The sequence below is a fragment of the Hippopotamus amphibius genome, chromosome 3 (genome assembly GCF_030028045.1).
Source record: "Hippopotamus amphibius kiboko isolate mHipAmp2 chromosome 3, mHipAmp2.hap2, whole genome shotgun sequence".
Lineage (NCBI taxonomy): Eukaryota > Metazoa > Chordata > Mammalia > Artiodactyla > Hippopotamidae > Hippopotamus > Hippopotamus amphibius.
The window spans coordinates 172,213,584-172,236,744 of record NC_080188.1 but is presented as its reverse complement, the minus strand read 5'-3'; the positions used below and the strand labels follow the sequence as shown (position 1 = coordinate 172,236,744).

At 44.6% G+C, this 23,161-nt stretch overlaps 1 protein-coding gene and 1 pseudogene across 3 annotated transcripts in view; one reads left to right on the top strand and one right to left on the bottom strand.

Annotated features, from left to right (window-relative positions):
- Positions 1–23,161, bottom strand: part of SEC16B (SEC16 homolog B, endoplasmic reticulum export factor) — a 61,918-nt gene that overhangs the window by 21,725 nt on the left and 17,032 nt on the right. For all 3 annotated transcript variants that reach the window (XR_009052843.1, XM_057729539.1, XM_057729540.1), the window contains exons 3-13: positions 17,953–18,306; positions 16,544–16,659; positions 15,308–15,428; positions 13,939–14,047; positions 12,582–12,726; positions 11,775–11,926; positions 11,312–11,373; positions 8,452–8,587; positions 7,737–7,971; positions 2,518–2,611; positions 515–596 (exon numbers count right to left, since the gene is read on the bottom strand). Coding sequence is in view for 2 of the 3 variants with exons in the window: in XM_057729539.1 (XP_057585522.1) it covers positions 515–596; positions 2,518–2,611; positions 7,737–7,971; positions 8,452–8,587; positions 11,312–11,373; positions 11,775–11,926; positions 12,582–12,726; positions 13,939–14,047; positions 15,308–15,428; positions 16,544–16,659; positions 17,953–18,248 (1,548 nt within the window). In the remaining variant the exon portion in view is untranslated. The remainder of the gene's footprint in view (positions 1–514; positions 597–2,517; positions 2,612–7,736; positions 7,972–8,451; positions 8,588–11,311; positions 11,374–11,774; positions 11,927–12,581; positions 12,727–13,938; positions 14,048–15,307; positions 15,429–16,543; positions 16,660–17,952; positions 18,307–23,161) is intronic.
- On the top strand, positions 4,749–4,858 carry LOC130850649 (U2 spliceosomal RNA; annotated as a pseudogene).

The following is a 23,161-nucleotide window of genomic DNA, read 5'->3' as shown; positions in this document are numbered from 1 at the left end:
GAAGACGACGAAGCTGGCCTCGGAGTTCTCCTGAACCGCACCCTGCACGGATGACATGCAGACTCTAACGTGTCCAGCCGCACAGGGCCACGTGCAGTGGTGGGGAAGAAAGGAAGCCTGGCTGTGGGAAGCGTGGCGAGCAGCCCCGGGTCCTCTCACTCACTCACCACACAGCAGAAGCCACGGATTGTGGAAAGCGCAAGGTCTCTGGAATCAGACGGACCTGGGCCAGTCCTGACTGTACTACTCCTACCTCTGGGATCTTGGGTCATTTTACACTTTTGCATCTCACTTTTCACACCTGCAAGACAGGGATCATAACTCCTGCCTCCGTGCATGAAATAACAACATGCCTCACCGCGCTTAGCACAGGGCCAGGCGCATGGGAGATGACGGGCCAACAACTCTCGTTTATTTTTCATCTCTAAAGCGGTCACCTCATTGCCGAGCAGTCCCCACCCCCTAAAGCCTTAGGGTGCTGGGGTGCTGAGGGGCGCCCTGTCGCAAGGGGTACCGTGGCTGCCTGTGGAATCCTCCCCGACATGAGCTGGAAGAGGGTCTGCAGGGGGTCGTTGAGCGCCAGCGTGCTGGTGAAGCTGCAGAGAGAGGGGACCGACCGTCAGTGCGGACCCAGCCAAGAGAGCCTTTACCCCATCGCCTGCGAGGCACGAGGCCTCGTCTACTTCTGTTTGATTGCAGCAGCTTCTTTTGGAACTTGAGGTTCTCTTTTCAGTTGTGCCTCAGCTCCATCCTGCTTTCCGACCTCCATCCCACCACACACCCCAAATAGATGTCACTACCGGGGGAGATCTTCTGCATTTTGGCACTGATGCCCTAACGCGTGAGTAACCACTTCCACGGGCTTTCGTCCATCACAGGGGAGAGTCACAAATATGTAAAGGACCCCCGAGAGCCCAACGGTGGGCGCCTCCTCCCCAGCCACCCTCCACACCCACTGCCCTGCAGCAGCCCTCCTCCAGGCCACGGCCACAGCCCTCAGCAGCGTTTTTCAGACTCATCACTAGCCTAGGTCTCTAGTGTGTTTGCTCGCAAGCACTAAATAGTCATTTTCAGTAACCAAAGAGGCGTAGAACAGGAACCAGAAGTGATCCTGCTGATGACAAAGCATGAGATCTGCTTAACAAGGATATAATAAGCTCTATGGCTGATGTGAGATTTAAGCACACTCAGTAAGAGACACGTTTCACGATTCGCTGGGTCCCATCAAATATCAATGGCCCAAGGCAAAAATCTGTAGTGGAGATGTATGCTACCGTGCGCGGTTGTGGGATGTTCGTTTCCAAAACCCACAGGAAACTCATCCCTCAGAGCACCACTTTTTGTAACAGCACCCTTCCTCCGGAGCCCAGAATGCTTCTCCTAATAAAAGTCCGTGCCCCTCACCACTCCGGTCTCTGAACGTAACGAAGTACATGGTGGTGTCACGACTTGTCGGGAAGACTGCGGGTCAGAGTGATAAGAGACCCGATGGAGGCCATCGTGAAGAATGGGCTCCCGGGTAGTGTGACAGCCGTCAGCCCACAGACTGGACTGAAAGTGGGGGCGTCCATCTTCTTATCCGACTCTCTGTCCAACAGGACTTACGGCCGATTGAAGTATAAGATAAGCAGAGAAGGTAGCTTCAGGGCTTTAACCAACATGACAAGATAAATTTTGAGGTACCATTCTTCTCACCGTCTGACCCAAGGCTGCTCCTTACAGGAGGCACCCCCGCCCCACCCCACCTCTGCCACACATCTGTCCCCAAAAATCCGTGCATGCCAACTGCAGCCTGAAGGGCTGACCCCCTCCAGCACTCCCTACACCTACACCTCCGTTTGATTCTGAGTCTCTTTAGCTGTTTCATCACCCTTGTTCTAAACTCCTGGCTATGTACGCACACCTCCATCCCTATCCCGTCCTGGTTTGAGTATTACTTCTGGTCCCCCCAGCACCCGGGTCCCGGTAGCCTCATGCATCCTGAAGGGATGACTTCAGTCTTGATATCCTCCACTAGATGAAGACTTCCAGATCTAATTCCCAGTCCTATAAACTCCTTTCTACCACCGCTCACAGCCCTGCTACCCGGTATCCCTCCCTACTTCCCAGCACCCACACCCCTACTGCAGGACCAAGTAGTACATTACTAACTCTCAGTCCTAAGGTTCTGTCAGTTACCCTTAAGTGATCTATCCCCTCACTGATGGAACTCTCAAGAGCAGGCCCTCCCAAACAGAGAAGGCTATCGCAATGTAGAAACCTACTTAATTTTTGGAAACTCTGACCCTGGGAGACATTAGCAAAATGTCTTATTCAACTTAGCAGCTGGAAAGAATATATCTGTGTCTCGTGTATTAGGATCTGGAGAAGAGAAAGGCTACGTCCAACTCAGAGTTGGAAAGATGCTTGCAGGGCGGGGCTCTTCAATGCATCTTGCATTTCTCCCCACCCTCCCCCTTCCCTTTGGAGGAGAGGCCTCTCTGCTCCACTGGTCTCCTTGGCACGTCCCCAACTCACCCACTCATGACCCAGCTATAGGTCCTTGGGTCCATCTTGCTGGCGAGGAACAAAGCGTGGCCCCACAGATGGCTCTTCATGGCCCACTCCAAGGCTTCCTGAAAACACAGACATTACCTTCAGTCCCGCCTCCCTCATCTGCCCTAACGACAACGACAAACAACTGTGCTTGGGCACTGCTGCCCTCTGAGTAGGAGAGGCCGGCCTTCCAGGAAGACTCTCAGAGCCTCTCCTGCGAACGTGAGAAAGGAACGGGAGGGAAATGGCTTTAACTGGCAGGTGTTTCTCCCCAAGTTGTCCCTTTCTCCAGCCTTGACATTATCAAAACCCCTTATGTGATTTCATTGGCTCCCCCTCAAACCTAGTTTCCAGATGGCTTTATCTCTTTAGCTAAAGTCACACAATCCTTTTATGAACCTAAGCACCAAAAATGAGAGAAGCATCCCACCGCAAGGACTGAGTCTCAAAAGACGAGTTTCAAGACGGTGTTCACGGGGGCATGGTAGAGGAACTATTTCTTGATTAACAACTGGGGCTGAGGCTGCTGGTTCCTCATCCAAATCCAGGCTCTCCTTTCTGGCCCAAGAGCTGGACTATATTTCCCACCTCCCTGGCACCAAGGTGTGGCTGAGTTCTGGGCCGTCAGATGGGAGTGGAAGCAATGTGTGCAGCTTCCAGGTCTGGCCCATAGCACCCCCCATGTTCAATCCTCTGTGGCCTCTTCCCCATCTGGCTGGGATGAAGATGACGCCCGGAAACCTTAGAGACTCTACGTTGAAGGTGGGGAGCTGAGTTCCTGGGTGAGTGTGGAGCAGGGCTGCCCCATCTTCTGTTCACCTGCCCAGTCCTCTCTCATGAAGAGAAAGAGGCTGTTTGTTTGTTTGTTTGTTTGTGGCTGCAACGTGCAGCATATGGGATCTTAGTTCCCCAACCAGGGATCGAATCCACTCCCCCGGCATTAGAAGCTCGGAGTCTTAAGCACTAGACCACCAGGGAAGTCCCGAGGCTGCTATTATGTTTAAGCCAGTATACACAGCAGTTAACTACCCCACCTAATACTATAACTGACTGCTTACTAACTATCAAGTGCTTGTTAACTATCAACTTCATATGTCACATTAATGACACCATTACCTTGGTGACATGGGTAAGAAGCTGCAAATTTTAAAACATACACACACAACTATTCACCTCTCTATTTAATTTTCAAAACAATTTAGTAAGAGCTTAATCTATCTGTGAGGTTGACCTGGTATTAATTATTTCCTTAGTGCCCCCAAAATAATGTGATTTCTGGACAGGAGGTCACTAATGAGGTATTTCCACCTGCAAATGAAAATGTATTTGGTCATCCCAACATCTCCCATGTTATCTTATTTAAACAATCACAGCTAGGCAATTCAGCCTCACATCCAGTAGAAGCAAAAAAGACGTTCACATTATTACTCTTTCTGAAACAACAACAGCACAGGGAACTGTATTCAATATCCTGTGATAAACCAGAATGGAAAAGAATATTTAGAAAAAGAATATATGTGTGTGTGTGTGTGTGTGTGTGTGTGTGTGTGTGTGTATAACTGAATCCCTTTGCTGTACAGCAGAAATTAATGCAACATTGTAAATAAACTGTACTTAAATTAAAAAAAAAACAGGTGAAATCTTTAAAAAATTGCTCTTTTTGGAAAAAAAAAGATTCCTCTTTTGGTATGTTATACTATTCATAATACTATTACAGTATTTTTAAAAGGAGTTACTAATGATTGGTTGAGAATTACTAGTTTACTCAAAAATCTTCATCTCCAAAAATATAATTTAAGAATAAGTGAAGAAATTGAGAACTTATATAGAGGATGTCAATCTCACACAACGCCAGACATAAGACCCCAGTTAAGTGTTAATAAAGGTTGTAAAGATATTGTGGTGTCCAGCTCCTCACAGATCACCCTGAACTCCCATAGTACCCTATTTACCCATCGCGTACTTTTGGGTCAAGGTGTGACAGGTGATGAGGTGGCTGGTTACAAGCCCAAGCTCAGGCACCAGGCTGCCTAGATCTAATCCCTGGCTTTATTATTTACTAACTTCCCTCATTTGTAAATACATAAAGCAAGACTAGAACCTAACCTAGAGAGTTTCTATGATGATAAATGAGATAATGCGTGTAAGGTGTTAAATGAGTATCTGGGACATAGAAAGTATTTTTCAAATATTTGCTTTTATTATTGCTGTTGATCGCTTCTCGGCCTTTTGGCTAAGATCAAGTGTATTATTGCTGTTGTTATGGTCATTATTTATCATTCTTGAGGAAAGAGATTATCATTGATTCATTTCTGTATCCCCTGACTGGGTTCAATGCCTTAGAAGTAGTGGCTGCTTAATAAGTGTTTACTGAATAAAAGAATCGCTGGTGAAACAGCAAGTCCCTACTATACAATGAAAACACACACACACATACACACACACACATATGTACATACATATATACACTATAAGTTGATCCCATTAATTTTCACTGGGGATCCTATCTTGCACTCATTTAAAAGATAACATCACATACAAACACATACACACAATTAAAGATTTAAATGTAAAGGTGAAGTCACAAATGTACTTTGACTTTATTTTCATAACTCAATTTTGAAGCAGGAAAAACCTTTTTAAATATGACCCCAAAAAAGTGATTTTGGATGGATAAAGTGTTCCTACAAATCAATAAGTGGGGATCAAAAATCCAACAGAAAAATGTGGAAAATGCATGACAAAAAGCAATCACCGATTAAAGGATATTCAACTTCATTTATAATAAGAAAAATGCAGATAACTGCTATACATTTTTTCACCTCTCAGTTGGCACATTTCAAAACGTTTGGAAACACACTGGGCTGGTGACAGTGCGGGGAGACGGGCACCCTGATACACTGCTGGTAGAGTGATCGATACAACCTTTAAAAGGGCAATTTGTCAATATCTTATCACCATTACAAACCACATACCCTTTGACCCAAAGCTCCCACTTCCACAAACTTTCCTGACATATATTCTCTCCACAGGGCAAAATGTTATTCATTGCAGCATTATTTGTAACACCAAGAGACTAGAAATAATCTAAATGTCAATCTATAGAGGTTCAGTTGAACCCATTATAATTTATCTATAGAAACCTATGCAGCCTCAAGAAATAATGAGGAAGGTATTTACATATTACAAGGAACCAGAGTCAGCAAAATGTGGCCTGAAGACCAAATTCAGCCCACTGCCAGCTTTGGTACAGCCCACAAGCTAAGAATAGTTTTTATATTTTTAAATGATCGGAAAAAATCAAAAGAAGGATAATGTTTCATCACATGAAAGTGATATATAATTCAAATTTCTATGTCAATAAATGAAGTTTTGTTGAAACACAGACACACCCATTTATTCACAGAATATCTGTGGCTGCTTTCACGTGACAACAGCAGAGTTGAGCAGTGACCCTATGGCCTGCAAAGCCTAAAATATTTACTGTCTGTCCCTTTATAGAAAAAATTTGCCATCCCCAATATGGAGAGTTTCCTAAAACATTCTGTTAAATGACCAAAGGAAGGTAGTATGTTATAAGAGAAAAAAGGAGAAAACAATTATATATGCAGAAAACATCTCTGGATGTTTCAATGAGAGAAACTGCATGCCTGGGAGGAGGCAGGGGACAGCATTTCTCCCATTATATCCATTTACCTTTTGATGTTTTTTAATTAAATGGATTCAAACTGAGTTCAATCATATATTCAAATATTTAAGACTTTTGTAAAATGTGAGTTCAACTTCAAAATTAAACAGGGCATAAAATAATAGGGAAATGTGTGAGGCTATGGATGTGTTAATTATCTAAATGGGGGTAGTCCTTTCACAATGTATAAGTATACCAAACCGTCACATCATACACCTGAAATATCTTACAATTTTATTTGTCAAATATACTTCAATTTAAAATTTTTAATAAATAAGTCTAATTTATAAATCAAAAAATAAACAAGGCATCACTTCATCAGTGGACTTAAAGTATTTGGTATGGATAGGTATATTTTAGATATAGCTAATGGGGGTATCACTTGTAAACAAACCTTCTGGAAACTAATTTAGTGTATACGTGAAGAACCTTTTCTTTTTTTTAGATCATAAATTTATTTTTTAAGCTCTTTATTGGAATATAATTGCTTTATACTGTTGTGCCAGTTTCTGCTGTACAACAAAGTGAATCAGCTGTATTTATACATATATCCCCATATCCCCTCCCTCCCTCGACTCCCTCCTACCCTCCCTATCCCAGCCCTCTAAATCATCACCAATCATCAGGTTGATCTCCCTGTGTTATGCAGCAGCTTCCCACTAGCTATCTGTTTTACATTTGGCAGTGTATATATGTCAAAGCTACTCTCTTACTTCGTCCCAGCTTCCCCTTCACCCCCCGCTCTGTGTCCCCAAGTTCATTCTCTACATCTGCATCTTTATTCTTGCCCTGTCACTGGGTTCATCTGTACCATTTTTTTAGATTCCATATATATAAGTTATCATATGGTATTTGTTTTTCTCTTTCTGGCTTATTTCACTCTGTATGACAGACTCTAGGTCCATCTACCTCACTACAAATAACTCAATTTCATTCCTTTTTATGGCTGAGTAATATTCCATTGTATATATGTGCCATATCTTGAAGAACCTTTTAAAAGTTCATAGCCTTTAACCCAGTAGTTCCACGTCTAGGAATCTATCCTAAAAAATAATTTAAAGATCAGCCAAAGATTTATACAATAAGATATTCAGATTGTATAATTTATAATGGGTGGCAAAATTATACATAGCCTATATATTCAACAACAGTGAATTGATTAAATAAAATGTGATACATTCATATAACGGAATACAGTCCATTTTTTAAATGGCACATTTTAATGCCATGAGAGTATTTCACCAAATACTCTTAAGGAGAAAAGAAAGAAGTAAATGTATATATAATTAAATTTGATTTGTAATATATGTATGCATAGAAAATACTAGAAATAAATATATCAAAATGTTAACGGGTATGATATTCCGGTGGTAGGACTATGGGTGTTTGCTTTTTCCTTTGTACCTTTCTGAACTTAAGTGCTATAAAATGAGTGTATGTCACTCATACAATTGGGGGAGGGGTGAGTGGTAGGGATGCTGATCACTTTTTTAAGCAGGGGTGGGCACAGCACTTGCCTTTTTCCTTCCATAGTAGAGCAGCTTAGTGAATTTCTCCACAATCTGCGCAGGTGTCTCCACACTGGGTGGAATCTCGCCGGTGAGCAGGTTCCTGGTCCCCGAGCTCAGCACTGGCCAGTCCTCGTCGCTCAGGTTGATGAGGTTGGCCACAGGTGGCTGCCGCTTGTACTTCTCCAGCTTCTTGCAGTCCTGCATCAGCAGCTCCGCGATGTCAGACCCCACCATGGACTGCAAAGCAAAGAGGGCCATCCCGAGGGCGCGTCCTATGTGTCCTCATGCTGGCAGCCCAGGTGAAGAAGGAAGGCACCAGAGCCCTGCCCGCTTCAGGAGGAGGCTGACGTGCAAACGCAAACAGCCCCTTCTTGGATTGTTGTAGTTCAAACTCCAGCCACACTCTCACAGTTATTTTCTGCCTGTCAGGAGCCACGAAGTTGACCAGAAATATGCACACTCCCATAAGTGTGTTATCTGCTTAGTGCGTAACCCAAGAACTGGGCGATAAGCCCGGGCTAGTGAGAAGTGCAGGGGAAAGGTTAGCATTAGCAAGCTGGCATTGCCATCTGAGCAGTTTTTTCCCTTGGGGCCATTTGTTGCTTCTTTCATGCTACCTTTTATCATCATGCCACAAGCTGAATCTTCTTCCTCCCGGGAAGACTTAAATTCCAACCCAGCCGGCACCTGCCCACCCACCAGCGCAGTCCCACTGACCCCGTTCTGCCGACAAAGGAGAACCAACAGTTGCCACAGTAGAGCCGCGTCTCTGCTCCCCGCTGTCTCAGATTTGCGACTCTGCGCAGCTTTCTGCTGGCAAAACGTCATGATGTCCACCTTGTGCACATCTTCCCTATGGAGAGATTCAGGGGGCAAAGAGTGAGGGACAGACTCCTCCCCCAGCTAGGACCACAGGCCCTCCTACAGTGTGAGGGTGCTGCCAGGACTGGGTATGGGACAGAAGCCTGACAACCTAGGACGGGGGTAATGAGTCTGTAGCTACAGGATACTTATTTCCTATGGAACAGGAAGGGACCTCAGAGATTCTCTTGTCCACCATATCCATTTTACAGAGGAGGAAACTGAGGCCCAGAGACCTGAAATGACTGTTTGGTAGCCGGGAAGAGCACAGACTTTGGGGTCAGACAGCCCTGGGTTTAAATCTAGCCTGCCACTTCTCAGCTTGCACAAGTTTCTTATCTCCTCTGAGCCTCTGCTCTTTCTGCTAAAACAGGGATAATTAAAAAGTCTATCTCCGGGAATTCTCTGGTGGCACAGTGCTTAAGAATCCGCCTGCCAATGCAGGGGACACAGGTTCAATCCCTGTGCCAGGAAGATCCCACATGCCATGGAGCAACTAAGCCCACGCGCCATAACTACTGAGCCTGTGCTCCAGACCCCTTGATCCACAACTGCTGAGCCCATGTGCCACAACTACTGAAGCCCACATGCCTAGAGCCTGTGCTCTGCAACAAGAGAAGCCACTACAATGAGAAGCCCGTGTGCCTCAATGAAGAGTAGCCTCCACTCACCACAACTAGAGAAAGACTGTGCAGCAATGAAGACCCAACACAGCCAATAAATAAATAAATTTATTTTTTAAAAAAAGTCTATCTCCAACTCAGTATCTTGTAATAACCTATAATGGAAAAGAATCTGAAAAAGAATAGAGATATATATATGTATCTATGTATGTATATATACCTATATGAATTACTTTGCTGTACACCTGAAACTAACACATTGTAAATCGTCTAGACTTCAAACTAAAAATTTTTTAAAAGTCTACCTCTATACAAAAAGGAATTAGCCAGTTGTGTAGCGTGTATAAGTGCTCAATAAACAGGAATTATTATTTGCTTGAGATCATTCATTGAAATCCATCAAACTGGGATCAAATACCCAAGTCGGTGGGTATTGGGTGTCCAAATACCCAAGTCAGTGCTCTACCCCACATCTGTATACCTGTGGGTAAGAAATGGGACAACACTCATTTTCACTTGAAGGAACGGTCAAAATACCATGGGCATTTTCTTGGAGGGGGAAGCTTCAGGATAAGAACACATTTATAGAGTAGTGATGATATTCTAAGGGCTTCCCTGCGCATTATCTCACCTCTGACATCAGCCAGGACTCCTCTCTCCACAGCAAAGAGCATCCTGAATATTTACAGGAAACACGACTAGGAATGTGAAAGCAGTTCTAGCTCAATCCTGCAGAGGGCAGACTTGCACACTGTCCAGTAACTCAAATGCCGACCATGATATTTCTCTTTCCAGAAAAATGTTTTCCATATGATTCACTTGCCTATGATTTCCCAGGCTGGGCTCCACTTTTCTACCAGTTTAAGTACTATTAAGTACACAGAACGCTAAAACCTCCTACCATGTAGCCTTGTAAAATAGAACTGATTTCAGATTTTTAAACCTTTAAGTTAATTTTTCTTTTTGCCTTGCAGCACTCAAACTGCTTGTCAAAATGGCTCAGGCCACATTTGGCTCCAACTTGTAGCACAGAGGTTCCACTCTGATGGGGACAGACATTTTCTTTCAAGGAGGCCAAGACCAAATCCTCAAAATGCTGATCTGGGCAGGAAGATAAAATAGATAGCTAGTGGGATGTCCCTGCATAACATAGGGAGATAAACTCAATGATGGGGGATGCCTTAGAGGGCCAGGACAGGGAGGGCGGGAGGCAGTCACGGGAGGGAGGGGATATGGGGATATATGTACGAATACAGCTGATTCACTTTGGTGTACCGCAAAAACTGGCACAACAGTGTAAAGCAATTATATATTCCAATAAAGAGCTTTAAAAAAAAAAAAGCATACTCCTAATCATTTATATTATTTTAATATAGCCTCTTTGCTTTCTGCTTTCTTATTGTCACAGGTATAAATTTGGGTATGACATTGTCCTATGTGTTTCTCCTGATAACCTCTGATTGTTTCTTTCTCTCTCTTGTTCTCTCCTTCTCTCTCTCTATGTATAAAATATGTTCAGCTTAAAGAATAACTGAAAAGGGAGTAGTCATGATATGTTCACCCTTGTCAACTAGAACCTGGACAGTACCTTTGATAACCTCTACCAAATTGCATCCCTTTCTGTCCCCACTGATCTTGACTTTGTTATAATCAGCGTTTTGATATTATTTTGACTATAGCTATAATTTTGACTATATTTTTGACTATATTTTTGACTATAGCTATAATTTTGACTATAGCTATAATTTTATATATTTTTGACTATAGCTATAATTTTAGCATCCATGTTTGCATTCACAAAGAACAGTTTTACCTGTTTTTGAACTTTATATAGAGGGAGTGATTATTTTATGGCTTGCATCTCTCCTCAATGTTTTTGTGAGAAGGGCTTCATTCTGATTTATTTAGCTGTAGTTTACTCATATTTGTCGTTGTGTAGTACTCTTTTTTATGAATAGTCCATAATTTACCTTTTAAGTGGTTTTTTTTCTTTAAGAACTTGTATTGAGATACAAATGACATACAAGAAACAGCATATATCTAAAGCATAAAAAAAAAAAAGCCCTTATTTTGCAGCTCTTATGGTTATTTACCTGATCAGGGGTCCTGAGAAAGTCCTCATCTCTTCTTGTTCCTCAGAATCATTAAGAATAACCTGGAACAAAAAAATCAAGTTTGCTCTTCAAGATTATGTCCCCCCAGTGCCCCACTGCTCAGTCAAGTCCAGCATCAGGACCCAGAGCTGTGGTCCTAGGATGTGGCTCAGTGCCTGATGGAGAAAGCAGAAGGACAAAAATGAGCTCTCTAGCTGCTGAATATGAGCCACTAGCGTCGCAGGAAAAACAGAAGTCTAGCATCACTTCTTCCAGAGAAGAGCCCAACCCATTCCTTCTCATGCACGCACGCATGTGCGCACACACACACCCCAATCCACAGGGTGCATGGCCCAGGCGCCTCCAAGAGCACCTTATTTTTGGAGATGCCTGGGGCTCAGGCGAAGGGAATCAGGGAGCGAAGTGCTGTGCCGACATTCCGAGGACACAGAATCTCATTTACCTCCATGCTGTGCAGCTCAACAAGGGCCGTCTGCCCATCACTGGGAGAGCTGGCACCCACACACACCAGCTGACCTCCTGGCCCAAAACTCACAGGCACGTGAGGGATGTAGAACTTCATGGGTGCCTTGGGACCAGCTGCTGAGATGTTTTCTGGCCAATAGATACAGGTGGACACTGTTAGCATTACTGCCACTGCTTTGCTTTACTTTAGAAATACTCCACAGACACATTTCTTTCCAAATTCCACCCGGGATCAAAATAAGCTTCTAGGTGGGCTACATAATTAGAAGAAGCCCATGCTCCAAGTCAGATTTGAGCTTCTGATAATGGGTCAGAATATAACACAGGGAGTTGATGGTTTGGTCCAAATGATAATGCACCAGGCCCAGGCTCTCAGCAATGGTGACAGGCTGGGGGTTCTGGCTATCATAGCCCCAATATTCAGGGCAAGTCTCCTACCTCCAGACCGTTGTGACCTGCCTTCGCTTTCCCAAACTAACTCTGGTCCTCACTTTCTTCACCTGTTACCTAACAGTACCTCTGAGTGCCTCCTCTCCCAGCCTGACGATGACTAGGGGCCGTGTTCCCTTCCAAGAATCAGCTATGGTGTAATCTCCAGTACAAGAGAAAAGGTGGGAAAGAGAGCCAAAGCTGGCCACTCTGCCCAGGAGGCCTGCATTCGCAAATAGGCAGACAAATGATCTGCTCTTGGAAATATGGGGTAAAGGTGACTTTCCAAGAGCTGCGCCACCCAGCCCTCTTCTCATCAGACTCAGCCAACTCCTTTGATCACTTCAGTACCCACCAGCCTGAACTGGACTCCAAGCTGCTGAAGCTGTGGGGTCGTACAGTTCGGAGGCATCTGCCATGTACTGACTGAGCTCGTAGCTGCTGGAGGTGAGACCAGACTCATGCTGTCGGAGAAGGTTGGACTCCTCGGTCAGTGATGGCTGGAAGTTAAAAACAATGAAAACACATGGGAAGAATCAGAAGCACTTTCAGAGAGATGGTCTTCCCAAGTGCTTCTTCAAAGCAACAAAATTCAAAGTTTCAAATAAACGTGATGAATGTGGATGTGTTGAAAGGAAAAGAAGGGATCATGCAATAGACAGGTGTTTGCTAAAGGATTCATTATGGCCTAGTGGGAAGAGTGCAGGTCCTGGGGTCAGGGAGGGCTGAATTCAAATCCCAGCTTTGTCAATACCAAGCGCTGTGACCTTGAACAAGTGACTTAGACTCTCTGAGCTCAGTACCTTCATTTGTAATATAGATAATCATGTCTACCCTATATAGTTCAAGTACTTATTCTTGTATTCATTCACCAACTGTTTAATGAGCACAAACTATGCTCCAGGTGCTATGCTTTCCCTAGGATACAGGTGTACAAGAAATTCATGGAATTTACATCCTTGAAGGATTGTAAAACAATGGATGCAGACAATGGATACAAAAGCTCTTTGTCCACGCTGTAAAGTGCTGTGTGCGTGTGTGGCTGCTGTTATTGTGCTGTTGTTACTATTAGTCATAACAGGTTCCCTGCCCTGTTAAGCATCAGATGTACAGAAGAAACTGTCCCTCCTAAACCATACAAATCCCATCAGGGATACAAAATCAATACAAGACTGTCAAAAATTAAGAGCTTCTCTCTGTAGTATCTTTGTACTTTTTCCATAAATCTAAAATTATTCCAAAATTTAAAGTTTATTTTTAAAAATTCAAGAGCTCTATTTTGTAGCCCTGCTGATACACACAGTCACATTTTAGAAGAAAGAAATAAAAGAGTCAAGAAAGGTTTCATGTTCTGCCTTTCAGACCTGAATTAAAAGAGTCTAGCAACTCCCTGGGTAAACCAAATTGCTAGTCCACCGGGATACCAGTGACAGCCTCTTCTCTTTTCCAATGTGGAGTGACTTGGGTCACATTTCCTGATCCAGCCAGCCTGACAAAAAAATGCAAAAGGGCCGGATCAGGGCCCCAGATTCAGAAGATTGAAACAGGAAGCAGGGAAAGGAGGAGGTAGGTGTGGCGGCTCTGCTGAGAGGCCAGCAGACTGCTGGCCCCTAGGGACCCCCATCCCACGCCCAGGGCCTGCCCTGCCCTGTTGACGATGTCAGTTGCGATGCACTGTCACAGGCCACCAGCCCCATGTCACTTCAGGTTACCTTGTTTTTCTGGGCCCCAGTTAGCGGACTCTCCGGAAATAGGTCCCCAGGCCTCTCCTGTCCAGAGTTGGAAACGGGACTGTCTTTATAAGGGTTCCGACTCTTAGATCTGCAGCAAAATGACAGGAGCAGGTGAGACAGGGTTCGGGGCAGGCCAGCAAGGCTGAGCTGCCCCATGCTGGAGGCTGTTCTGCTGCAAAGCGTGGGCAGGTGTCCGCTTGGCTGGTGTGCCACAGGGAAGAGCCTTGTTCTCCCTCTCACTGCCTCAGTCTGTTAAACCAGAAAAACAGGAGTTCCTGGGGTTCATAGTACAGTTACTAGAAGTGGCCCCAAATGCTGCAGAGAAGGCTCAGTCTCTGTAGCCTGACATCCCAGAATGACTTAAATCAGAGCATCTGGGTTGGTGAGTTCCAAGCAGGGTTAAGGCACCAGGTCTAAGGGCACCTGACAGGTGCTTGCACAAAATGCTCTTCCCTGCTTGCCTTATCCCAGGGGACAGCCCATTCTCAGGGCACAGGAGTGGGCATAGAAGAAGCACCACAGCCCCAGGCAGGACCCAATCAGGAGAACTTCTGCAAGGCCACATCTGTTCCAAGGCCAACATAGAATTAAGGCCCTCCTTTAAGATGGACCTCAAGTAATCTCACAGGTTTGGGAACTCATGCAGGTTTTGGGAACCGCCTCTCGGAATTAAGAATCCCTCCTCCCTAGACCTAGAGTCTGTCATACAGAGTGAAGTAAGCCGGAAAGAGAAAAACAAATATTGTATGCTAACTCATATATACGGAATCTAAAAAAAAAAAAAAAAAATGGTACTGATGAACCCAGTGACAGGACAAGAATAAGGATGCAGATGCAGAGAATGGACTGGAAGACACGAGGTTGGGGGGGGCGGGGGGTGAAGGGGAAGCTGGGACAAAGCGAGAGAGTAGCATAGGCATATATATACTACCAACTGTAAAATAGATAGCCAGTGCGAAGTTGCTGTATAACAAAGGGAGATCAACGCGATGATGGATGATGCCTCAGAGGGCCGGGACGGGGAGGGTGGGGGGGAGTCGAGGGAGGGAGGGAACATGGGGATATGTGTATAAATACAGCTGATTGACTTGGTGTGCCTCAGAAACTTGTACAAGAGTGCAAAGCAATTATATTCCATTAAAAAAAAAAAAAGAATCCCTCCCTCCCCCCAGTGTCCATGTGAACAGCTGGCCCAGGCCATCCCAGGCTACTCCCACATCTCTGTGGCCAGAGAGAAAGCAGACAAGCTTCCGAAGATAAGCGCCCAGCACCAGGTGTCATAGGAGTTGCCTAACGTAGTCTGAGTTTGGCTGAATCACGCTGAACCGGCTTCTCCTTTCACACTTACTGGAACTGGGTCTCACTATTTGTTCCAAACGGACTATTCTGGTTTTCATGTTGATATTCATTCAGGTACTTTTGATCTCGATAATCTTCATGCCAGATATAAGAACTCCCTTGCCTTGGCACTGCACCCTCAGAGAAAACAAAATAAAGACAGGTCACTTCCTATTCCTAAAAGTTCAGGAAGACACTAGCAAGCTGTGAAGCTGAGTTACTGGAGCACAGCAGGTATAAAAACATTCAGTCATCCCTCTGTGTCCATGGTGGGATTGGTCTCAGGACCTGAGGAAGTTCAAATCCCCTATATAAAATGGTATAGTGTTTGCATATAGCCTATGACATCCTCCATATACTTTAAATCATCTCTAGATGAATTATAATACCTAATACAATGTAAATTCTATGTAAATAGTTGTAAATACAATGTAGGTGCTCTTTACAACTATTTACATAGCTGCCTACGAGCAGCAAATTCAAGTTTTGCTTTTTGGAATTTTCTGGAATTGTCTTTCCTGCGAATGTTTTCAATCATCAGCTGGAGGCAGACCCGCAGATTCGGAGGGCGGACTATATTTGCCAAATTGAATAAAGTTGGTAAGTGAAAGCTAACCATGAAATTCCACAAGACGCATCTCAGTCCTCTCTGGACCAATTAGCATGGCCCTATAACTTGTACAACAGTGGGCATCCTATGTGTGTGCACGGATGTTTGTGTTTTTAATGTTGAAACAGGTTTCTCTTTGCTCACGGGTCAGAAGCTGCCGTCAGCACATACCTAAATCCTTACTGGCGGTAGAGGGTATAAATTCCTCTTTGTGCATATCTGCACCCTCAGGGTTAAGGATGCTCAGACATTACAACCCTGCCACACACTTGATGACTTCACTGTTAAGAAGTGACTTCACTGTTACTTGGTCAGAGACTATAATCTTGGCTATAATGAGGAGTAGAAGAAAAATACGGATGAAGGAAAAACTATGCATGATACTAGTAATATAGTAGTAGTTTTAGTACCATCATCTACACGTTCAAAGGAAAATGACTCTTTTCTATCTCTTCTCCTCAAGACAGTTAGCAGCAGTGTCTTTGCTGTGGCCTTATCTGGCCAAGAAAGAAGCAGGTGGGGGCGGGGCTCTACCTCGGCAGAACAGGAGGCCCAGGGTGCGGCTCTGAGCATGGCCCCTTTGCCCTCTGCTCCAAGCTGCACCATTCCAAAGGCTTCTTGGAGATTAGTCTGTACCTCTTTCTTCCTGCAGCTGCTGTGGGTGTCCATGGTAGTAATAACTTCCACCATAAGCATATTCTTCCCTTAGGGCTGAAGAGCGATAGCTCTGATACAGGTCCTCAATGCCCGGCCTAAAGAGTCACAAACAAGGCCAGTCATCCAAGGATGAGCATGGGAAAGAGAGAAACCAGTGGAGGACCTGACAAACGAAACAACTTCAGAGGACAGAATTGTGACCCCTGTCTAGAATCTGCTCTAACGCCACAGTTCATTCTAGATCCCATAACCAGAAAATCCAGAATCAGAGCAGGGGTAGGACCGTTATGTCAGACCAAGGCTGGGATTTTTATAGCAAAACCGTAGCCAAGTGTTTCATTCTCCTTCTGCATGGTCTCTCTTGCTCCGCAAATGCATACACCCAACAACACAAGCTATTATCTGAGAAAACCCTACCCGGATGTCATCTTAGGAAACCCCTTCCCGAGATGACTGTGTAAGTACCCAACACACCACTATAATTCCCACACATATTATAGATGGAAATGAGGCGAAAGGGTCAAGTTGGACCACGCTGAATCTGATTGCTTTTATTGCCTCTGTCCTCAACACACCTTCCTTCGAGAATTCAACAACGGAACATCATGTTGTACCTATTCATATCAATTAATGATTCTTTACTATTTCATAGACACAAAATTCTATACAATCATTGGCATAATTTCAACCCTAAATCTGGAGGCAGGAAAATACCACCCCACCTGAAAAAGTTAAAGTAGAAAATAGATGGTTTGCAACGTTCTGTAAAATATGAAGTCCAGGAGCAAGAACTCCAGATTCCCCTAAAATTACCTCACTGGGACCTCTTCGTTCTGAACTTGGAGACTACAACCTGCTATCTGCTTTCTCTGAGGTCGATTTTTTTATAAGCTCTCATTCATTCACTCAATACACATTTTTTCTGTGTGCCCATCACACTCTAGGTGCTATTCTAGGCACTAGGGCTCTTCTTGGTGCTGGTGGGGTCAGTGCTAACCCTGGGTCAGAGCCATCCAAAGAGGATAAGGGACTTTTTATAGAGATCCATAGGAAAAGCTTTTCCATAGTCTACAAATATTGCCTTTTGTGATCCCAGAGTAAGAGGGTCATTTGCCGTCTTGAACTTCATCATTCTCTCTACCATCTCCCCCATCACCCAATCACATTGTGATGGCTTCTTTAATAAGCTCCCCTAGGGGCTAAAGAAGGAAAATATGATGTTTTCAGTCACCAAAATCCAACTTGGGAGAGGAAAGGATTCAGCTAAGTCAGTGTAGTAGGGTGGAGAAGGAAAACGAAGAGAAATAAAAGGAAAAGGAAGAAGGAAAAGAACAATCTGTTCATAAGCATTTAGGACAGTGGAGACAGTTCCAGACTCCAAACCCTACCTTGAATAGAACTGATTGGGATAACCGCCTTCGTAGTAGTCAACCGCGGACACAGGCTGGTGCAATTCCCCAGGCCTGGATGTGTAATGAGGCTGCTGGTGGTCTGCCCTGGGGTCCTGCTGTGGCTGGGGGCTCCTGCCCACATTTTGTCTTTGATGGGCTCTCTCTCCATTGTGCCAAGAGTGAGGAATAGGCCGATAGTATCTCTCTCTCCAAAGCCCTCGGTCTGGATCCTTTGATGGTGCTGGGGACCTCCCCGCTGGCTGAGATGGCCACTGGCGAACCCAAGGTTCCATCCCTGACCTTTTGAAATTTTCTCCTCTTTTGAGTCAGTTGTGTAGTTATTTTATCTTCCTGCAGACAAAACAAAAAGGAAAAAAATTATTATCATTTTAGGCCTATATCCAAACATGATGGTTAATTAGGTTTTGTGAAAGAAGCACCTATGGTCCTCCAAATTCTTCTATCTAAAACAAACCACACGGGCACCGATACAGAGACATCTGAAAAAAATCTCAAGCAGATTCTTGAAATAAATCACAGACTAGACAATTATATTGATGTTGCTATAAAAATTTAAAAATATATTTGGAGCAACAATAGATGCGGGAGGCATGGGAGAGGGAACAATAATAGATGAAGCTCCAAAACACAATCAAAGTATCCCAATTAAATACATGTGTGCTCACATAATCCACCAGTGAATATTTATTCACTGTTTACTATGGAGGCCCTACGCTGTCACAGAAATAGAGTGGGCCTTAGACAGAGCTAGACCACAGTTCAAATTCTAACTCTGCCACTTATTAGCTAGTTAAATGTTTCAAGCCTTAGCTTCCGCCCCCACAAAATGAGGACCATAATGATTAGCTGGTAGGGTCACTGTCAGAGTTAGAGATACTTACATAAAGTGCCAAACACACTGACTGATGTATAGTAATTTTTCAATAAATAGTAGTTAGTGTTACCTGAGATAAAGATTAGGGTAGTCTGAGTAGCTGAAAACATACCCTAAATAAAAAGAAGCTTAAAGTGACCTCAGGAGACATCTTTTCTGAGCCCTTAAAGTCTTAGAAGAAGCAGGCCCTATAATCTGGCCATGCCTGCCCCTCCTCCTTCGGGGCAGGCGATAAGACGCAAGTTTGGAATTGCTTCCACGACAAACTAGAGAGCCGTGTCTCAGTCATTTTCCTTGGCTGGAGATTTTAAAACCTGGAAATCTCCCCAGCATCAAACTGATTTTCCCCACTTACTCATCAAAATGGGAAATAGCTCCAGGGGACAAGTTACCCTCCAGGCTTCTCTGTTTGTATCACAGAGCAGCACCTGCGTCCAGCTGCCTCCAAAGAAAAAGCACACATCACACTTTACTGCGGCTCACGGATCTCTCGTGTCAGGAGAACACGTCGCTCAGCCAGACCCCATGTTTCTTCTCCCTTGGCAACTATTTGAGGTTGAAAAATTCTGATGGGATCCCGTTAACGTGCTCCCATTCCTGAAACTCCCAGCCCAATATAAAAATGAAGATCAGAACAGAAGGTCAAAGGGTGTGTGTTGAAATCAAGATGTCCCTCTGCTCAAATGCCATGGAGCCAGGGTCCACAGCTATGAGCCCAGAGCCGTAAGCAGAACATACCAGAAGAGCAAGGCACAGAAGAGCCTTCAGCCTCAACAGCAATCACAGCTCAGGAAAACTGGCACCTTCCTTCCTGTGTCAGCCCTATTCCTTGAAAAAGCCAGGTGCAATGAGAGGCTTTCCCAACAAATCCCAGCAAATGTCCCAGACACAGTGAAAGCCTAAATGGGTCTTTCCTGAAGGCCCATGGAACTTGATAGCATCTGGACACAAGGAAGTTCAGGAAAAAGAAAGCTTCTTCCACCTTGACCCCAGATATTTTCACTAAACGGCCCTTCCCCGACTGCAAAGGCAGAATACCCAGTCTCTTTGCCAAAGTCAACTACAGTTGATTCTTGTCGTCAAGATAGCAACTCCAGCAGGTTAGACCCCAGGTTACAATTAAGGACCCCAAACGAGAAGCACCTAAGATTCTCCAAATGAAGGCATTACATCTACAGCGACAAGTCACACACACATCACATAAGTGACCATCCCTGGTCTCACTAAGGTCAATATTGCCTTTCCTAATGTGACAGCACAGCAAGCACAGCCAAGACAAAGCAAACAAGGACGCCAGCATTCCCACACACCTGCTCTGACGGCTCACCACCTTCCCTCGGCGCAGCTTCAGGAGTGTCTGCTCCCCTCCTGGACACTGTCAAAGTCCAGGTGCCACATCCACCAAGACTTAGCTGGCACTCAGGTCTACAGCCCTTCAGCTACCTTTGCAACGGCTCAGCCTCCATGGAGCTGATTCACGAGGGCAAAGTACAGCCCAGCTCCCTCCGTCTGCCAGACCCTGTCAGAGGCGGCTGCTTCTGTTTGCCTGCTCGTGGGCTGAGCCAGGTTCATGCATCCAAACCCCCACAGCAAACAAGGAACATAGACCGGAGAGAGAGGAAATGCAGAAAGCCCGGAGGCAGCCTGACGGGGGAGAAGGGTGCCCCCTGTGGGCTGTCCACTCCTGGCTCGGTGTGGCTCGGCCAGGGTGGCTCTGCTGCTCAGCCTGCCAGCTTCTCCTCTAAAAGGGGGAATGACAGTACTTAGCTTCTGAGGGTCAGCATGAGGAGTACAGGCAGACCTCAGAGACAGCGCGGGCTCAGCTCTGCACCCCTGCAATAAAGCGAGTCACGCGCATGTGTTGGTTTCCCAGGGCATAAAAAAGTTACCCTTAGAAGTTGTTGTATAACAAAGGGAGTCCAACTCGAGGATGGAAGATGCCTTAGAGGACTGGGGCAGGGAGGGTGGGGGGGAATCGAGGGGGGGGCGTCAAGGAAGGGAGGGAATATGGGGATATGTGTATAAAAACAGTTGATTGAACCTGGTGTACCCCCCAAAAAAATAAAATAAAATAATAATAAAAAAAGTTACCCTTACACTACACTGGAGTCTATTAAGTGTGCAATAGCATTATGTCTAAGAAACAATGTATGTCCTTTAATTTTAAACTATTTTGTTGCTAAAAAAAAAAAATGCCAAAACAATTACAATAGTAACAGCAAAGCTCACTGATCACAGATCACCAAAGCAAATGTAATAAGAATGAAAAAGTTTGGGGCTTCCCTGGTGGCCCAGTGGTTAAGAATCCTCCTGTCAATGCAGGGGACACGGGTTTGATCCCTGGTCTGGGAACATCCCACATGCTGCGAAGCAACTAAGCCCAAGCACCACAACTACTGAGCCTGCGCTCTATAGCCCACGAACCACAACTACTGAAACCCATGCACCTAGAGGCTTCGCCAAAAAAAAAAAGTCAGCAAATCATCATGCTGTACACCTTAAATTTACACAATGTTACATGTCAATTATATCTTAATAAAGCTGGCAGAAAATATAAAACTCAGAATTTGCTCTAAAAGGGCTCAAATTGTATATTCTTTCTTTCAGCAAACACTTACCAAGTCCTTATTATGTATCAGGATTTGACACACATAGATATGAAGCACACAGCCCTTGCCTTCAAAAAGCTTCGAGCAAATGAACCTCTCGTGCTGCCATTAGTGCAGGGAAGACCGCCATGGTTGGTCTCATGGTCAGATAGGGTAAGGAACCTAAGCTGTAAGGTTTTGTCACAGCCCTTCAGCTGACTCCTAGGACCCGAGTGTAGAATTCTCTGACTCAGAGTCATGGTTTCTTACCCCACTGGTGGGCCCCATTAATGGCTGCACGGCCAGTTTTAATCCTCCTGGGAAGGGGTACTGGAGAAGGACACACACATTGACGGCAGGAATCAGAATGCAGCTGATTATGACACTGACTCAGATATCAAATTATGTGTCCCAATGTCTCAAATAACACTCAGGAAAATCTGATGTAACTCTTTTGGCTTATAGCATGACGTCAGTCCTGCCCTACCTATAACACCAGCTACATTACTGAAATGTTGACTTTGGAAGAGACCATAAAGGTTATTTTAGCAACTTCACTTTGTTGGTGATAAAACTAAGATCCAGAGAGGTGAAGTGATTTACCCAATATCACAAAGCTAACTAAAAGCTCAGTTAATATTATACTGATGTATTGGACCTGTCTTGCATCAGGCTTACGAGAGCTGATCATTAAATATCAGGAATTGTGTAAGCCAGCAGTTAAACCATTGGTAATTTGAAACCCACCGTGGTGGGAGTATTTATACCACACAAATTGGCAAGTGCTACAAAGTCAGGTTGTTGTTGTTTTTACATAATCGGTTTAGCAGCATAATGATTACAACTCTGAACTCCTAACTTCTACTCCAGTGTTCTTTCAACCACAGAATTGTCATTCTGTTACTAGCCTTCATTGCACATCTCTGGTTTAAACATCTAGCCCAGTTATTCCAAATGCTCCTTTTGTGACATCCCAAAGCATCTCTAATTATCTCAAGAGTTATTATGAAACTCTTCAAACACTCACCAACCAAAATTAATTTTAATTAGCTTTAATTATTTTATATAGACATATGGCATACCACAGTTATATGGGTCATGGAATGAAACAGATCGTGTGGGATCTCACCACTCCAAAAGGTTTGGGATTTATCAGTCCCTGCCTTTCCCAGCCCCATACATCAACAGTTACTAAGTCTTTCAACCTGGCAGCTCAAGTCTTCCCGGTTTCTAACAAAATTCACTCCGTTTGACAATACATTAGCAGCTCACCCCCGACAGGAGTTGGGCTAAAATTAGTCTTTTCACCTCAGGTCCTGGTTGCAGTGCCCTGGTGTGATGCCACAGGCTCCCACATGCTGCAATAGTCACAGTCTTCACGTTATCCCTTCCTCAAGTGTTCTGTCCTCTTGCCTAATTCCTACTCTGCATTCCAACTACCCACTGGAATTGGAGCCCTGGCCAATCGCTAGTCGTGAATTTTCTTTCCCAGTCCCTGCCACCGTTTCCAAATGTCAGACCACTAAGAGGATCTTGCTTCAACCAGGAGTAAGTACCCTAGTTTGACATCTATCTAACAAAAGCATTATCACTGCTAATGATGCTACTAATCTCTTCCCACCAGAATAGTGCTGAAAGATGTGGACACTCTCCTCGATCCAGGTCAGGTTTGCCACGAATCCACGAGCACTATGACTTAATGACTGTTGACTCTTGCAAGGGA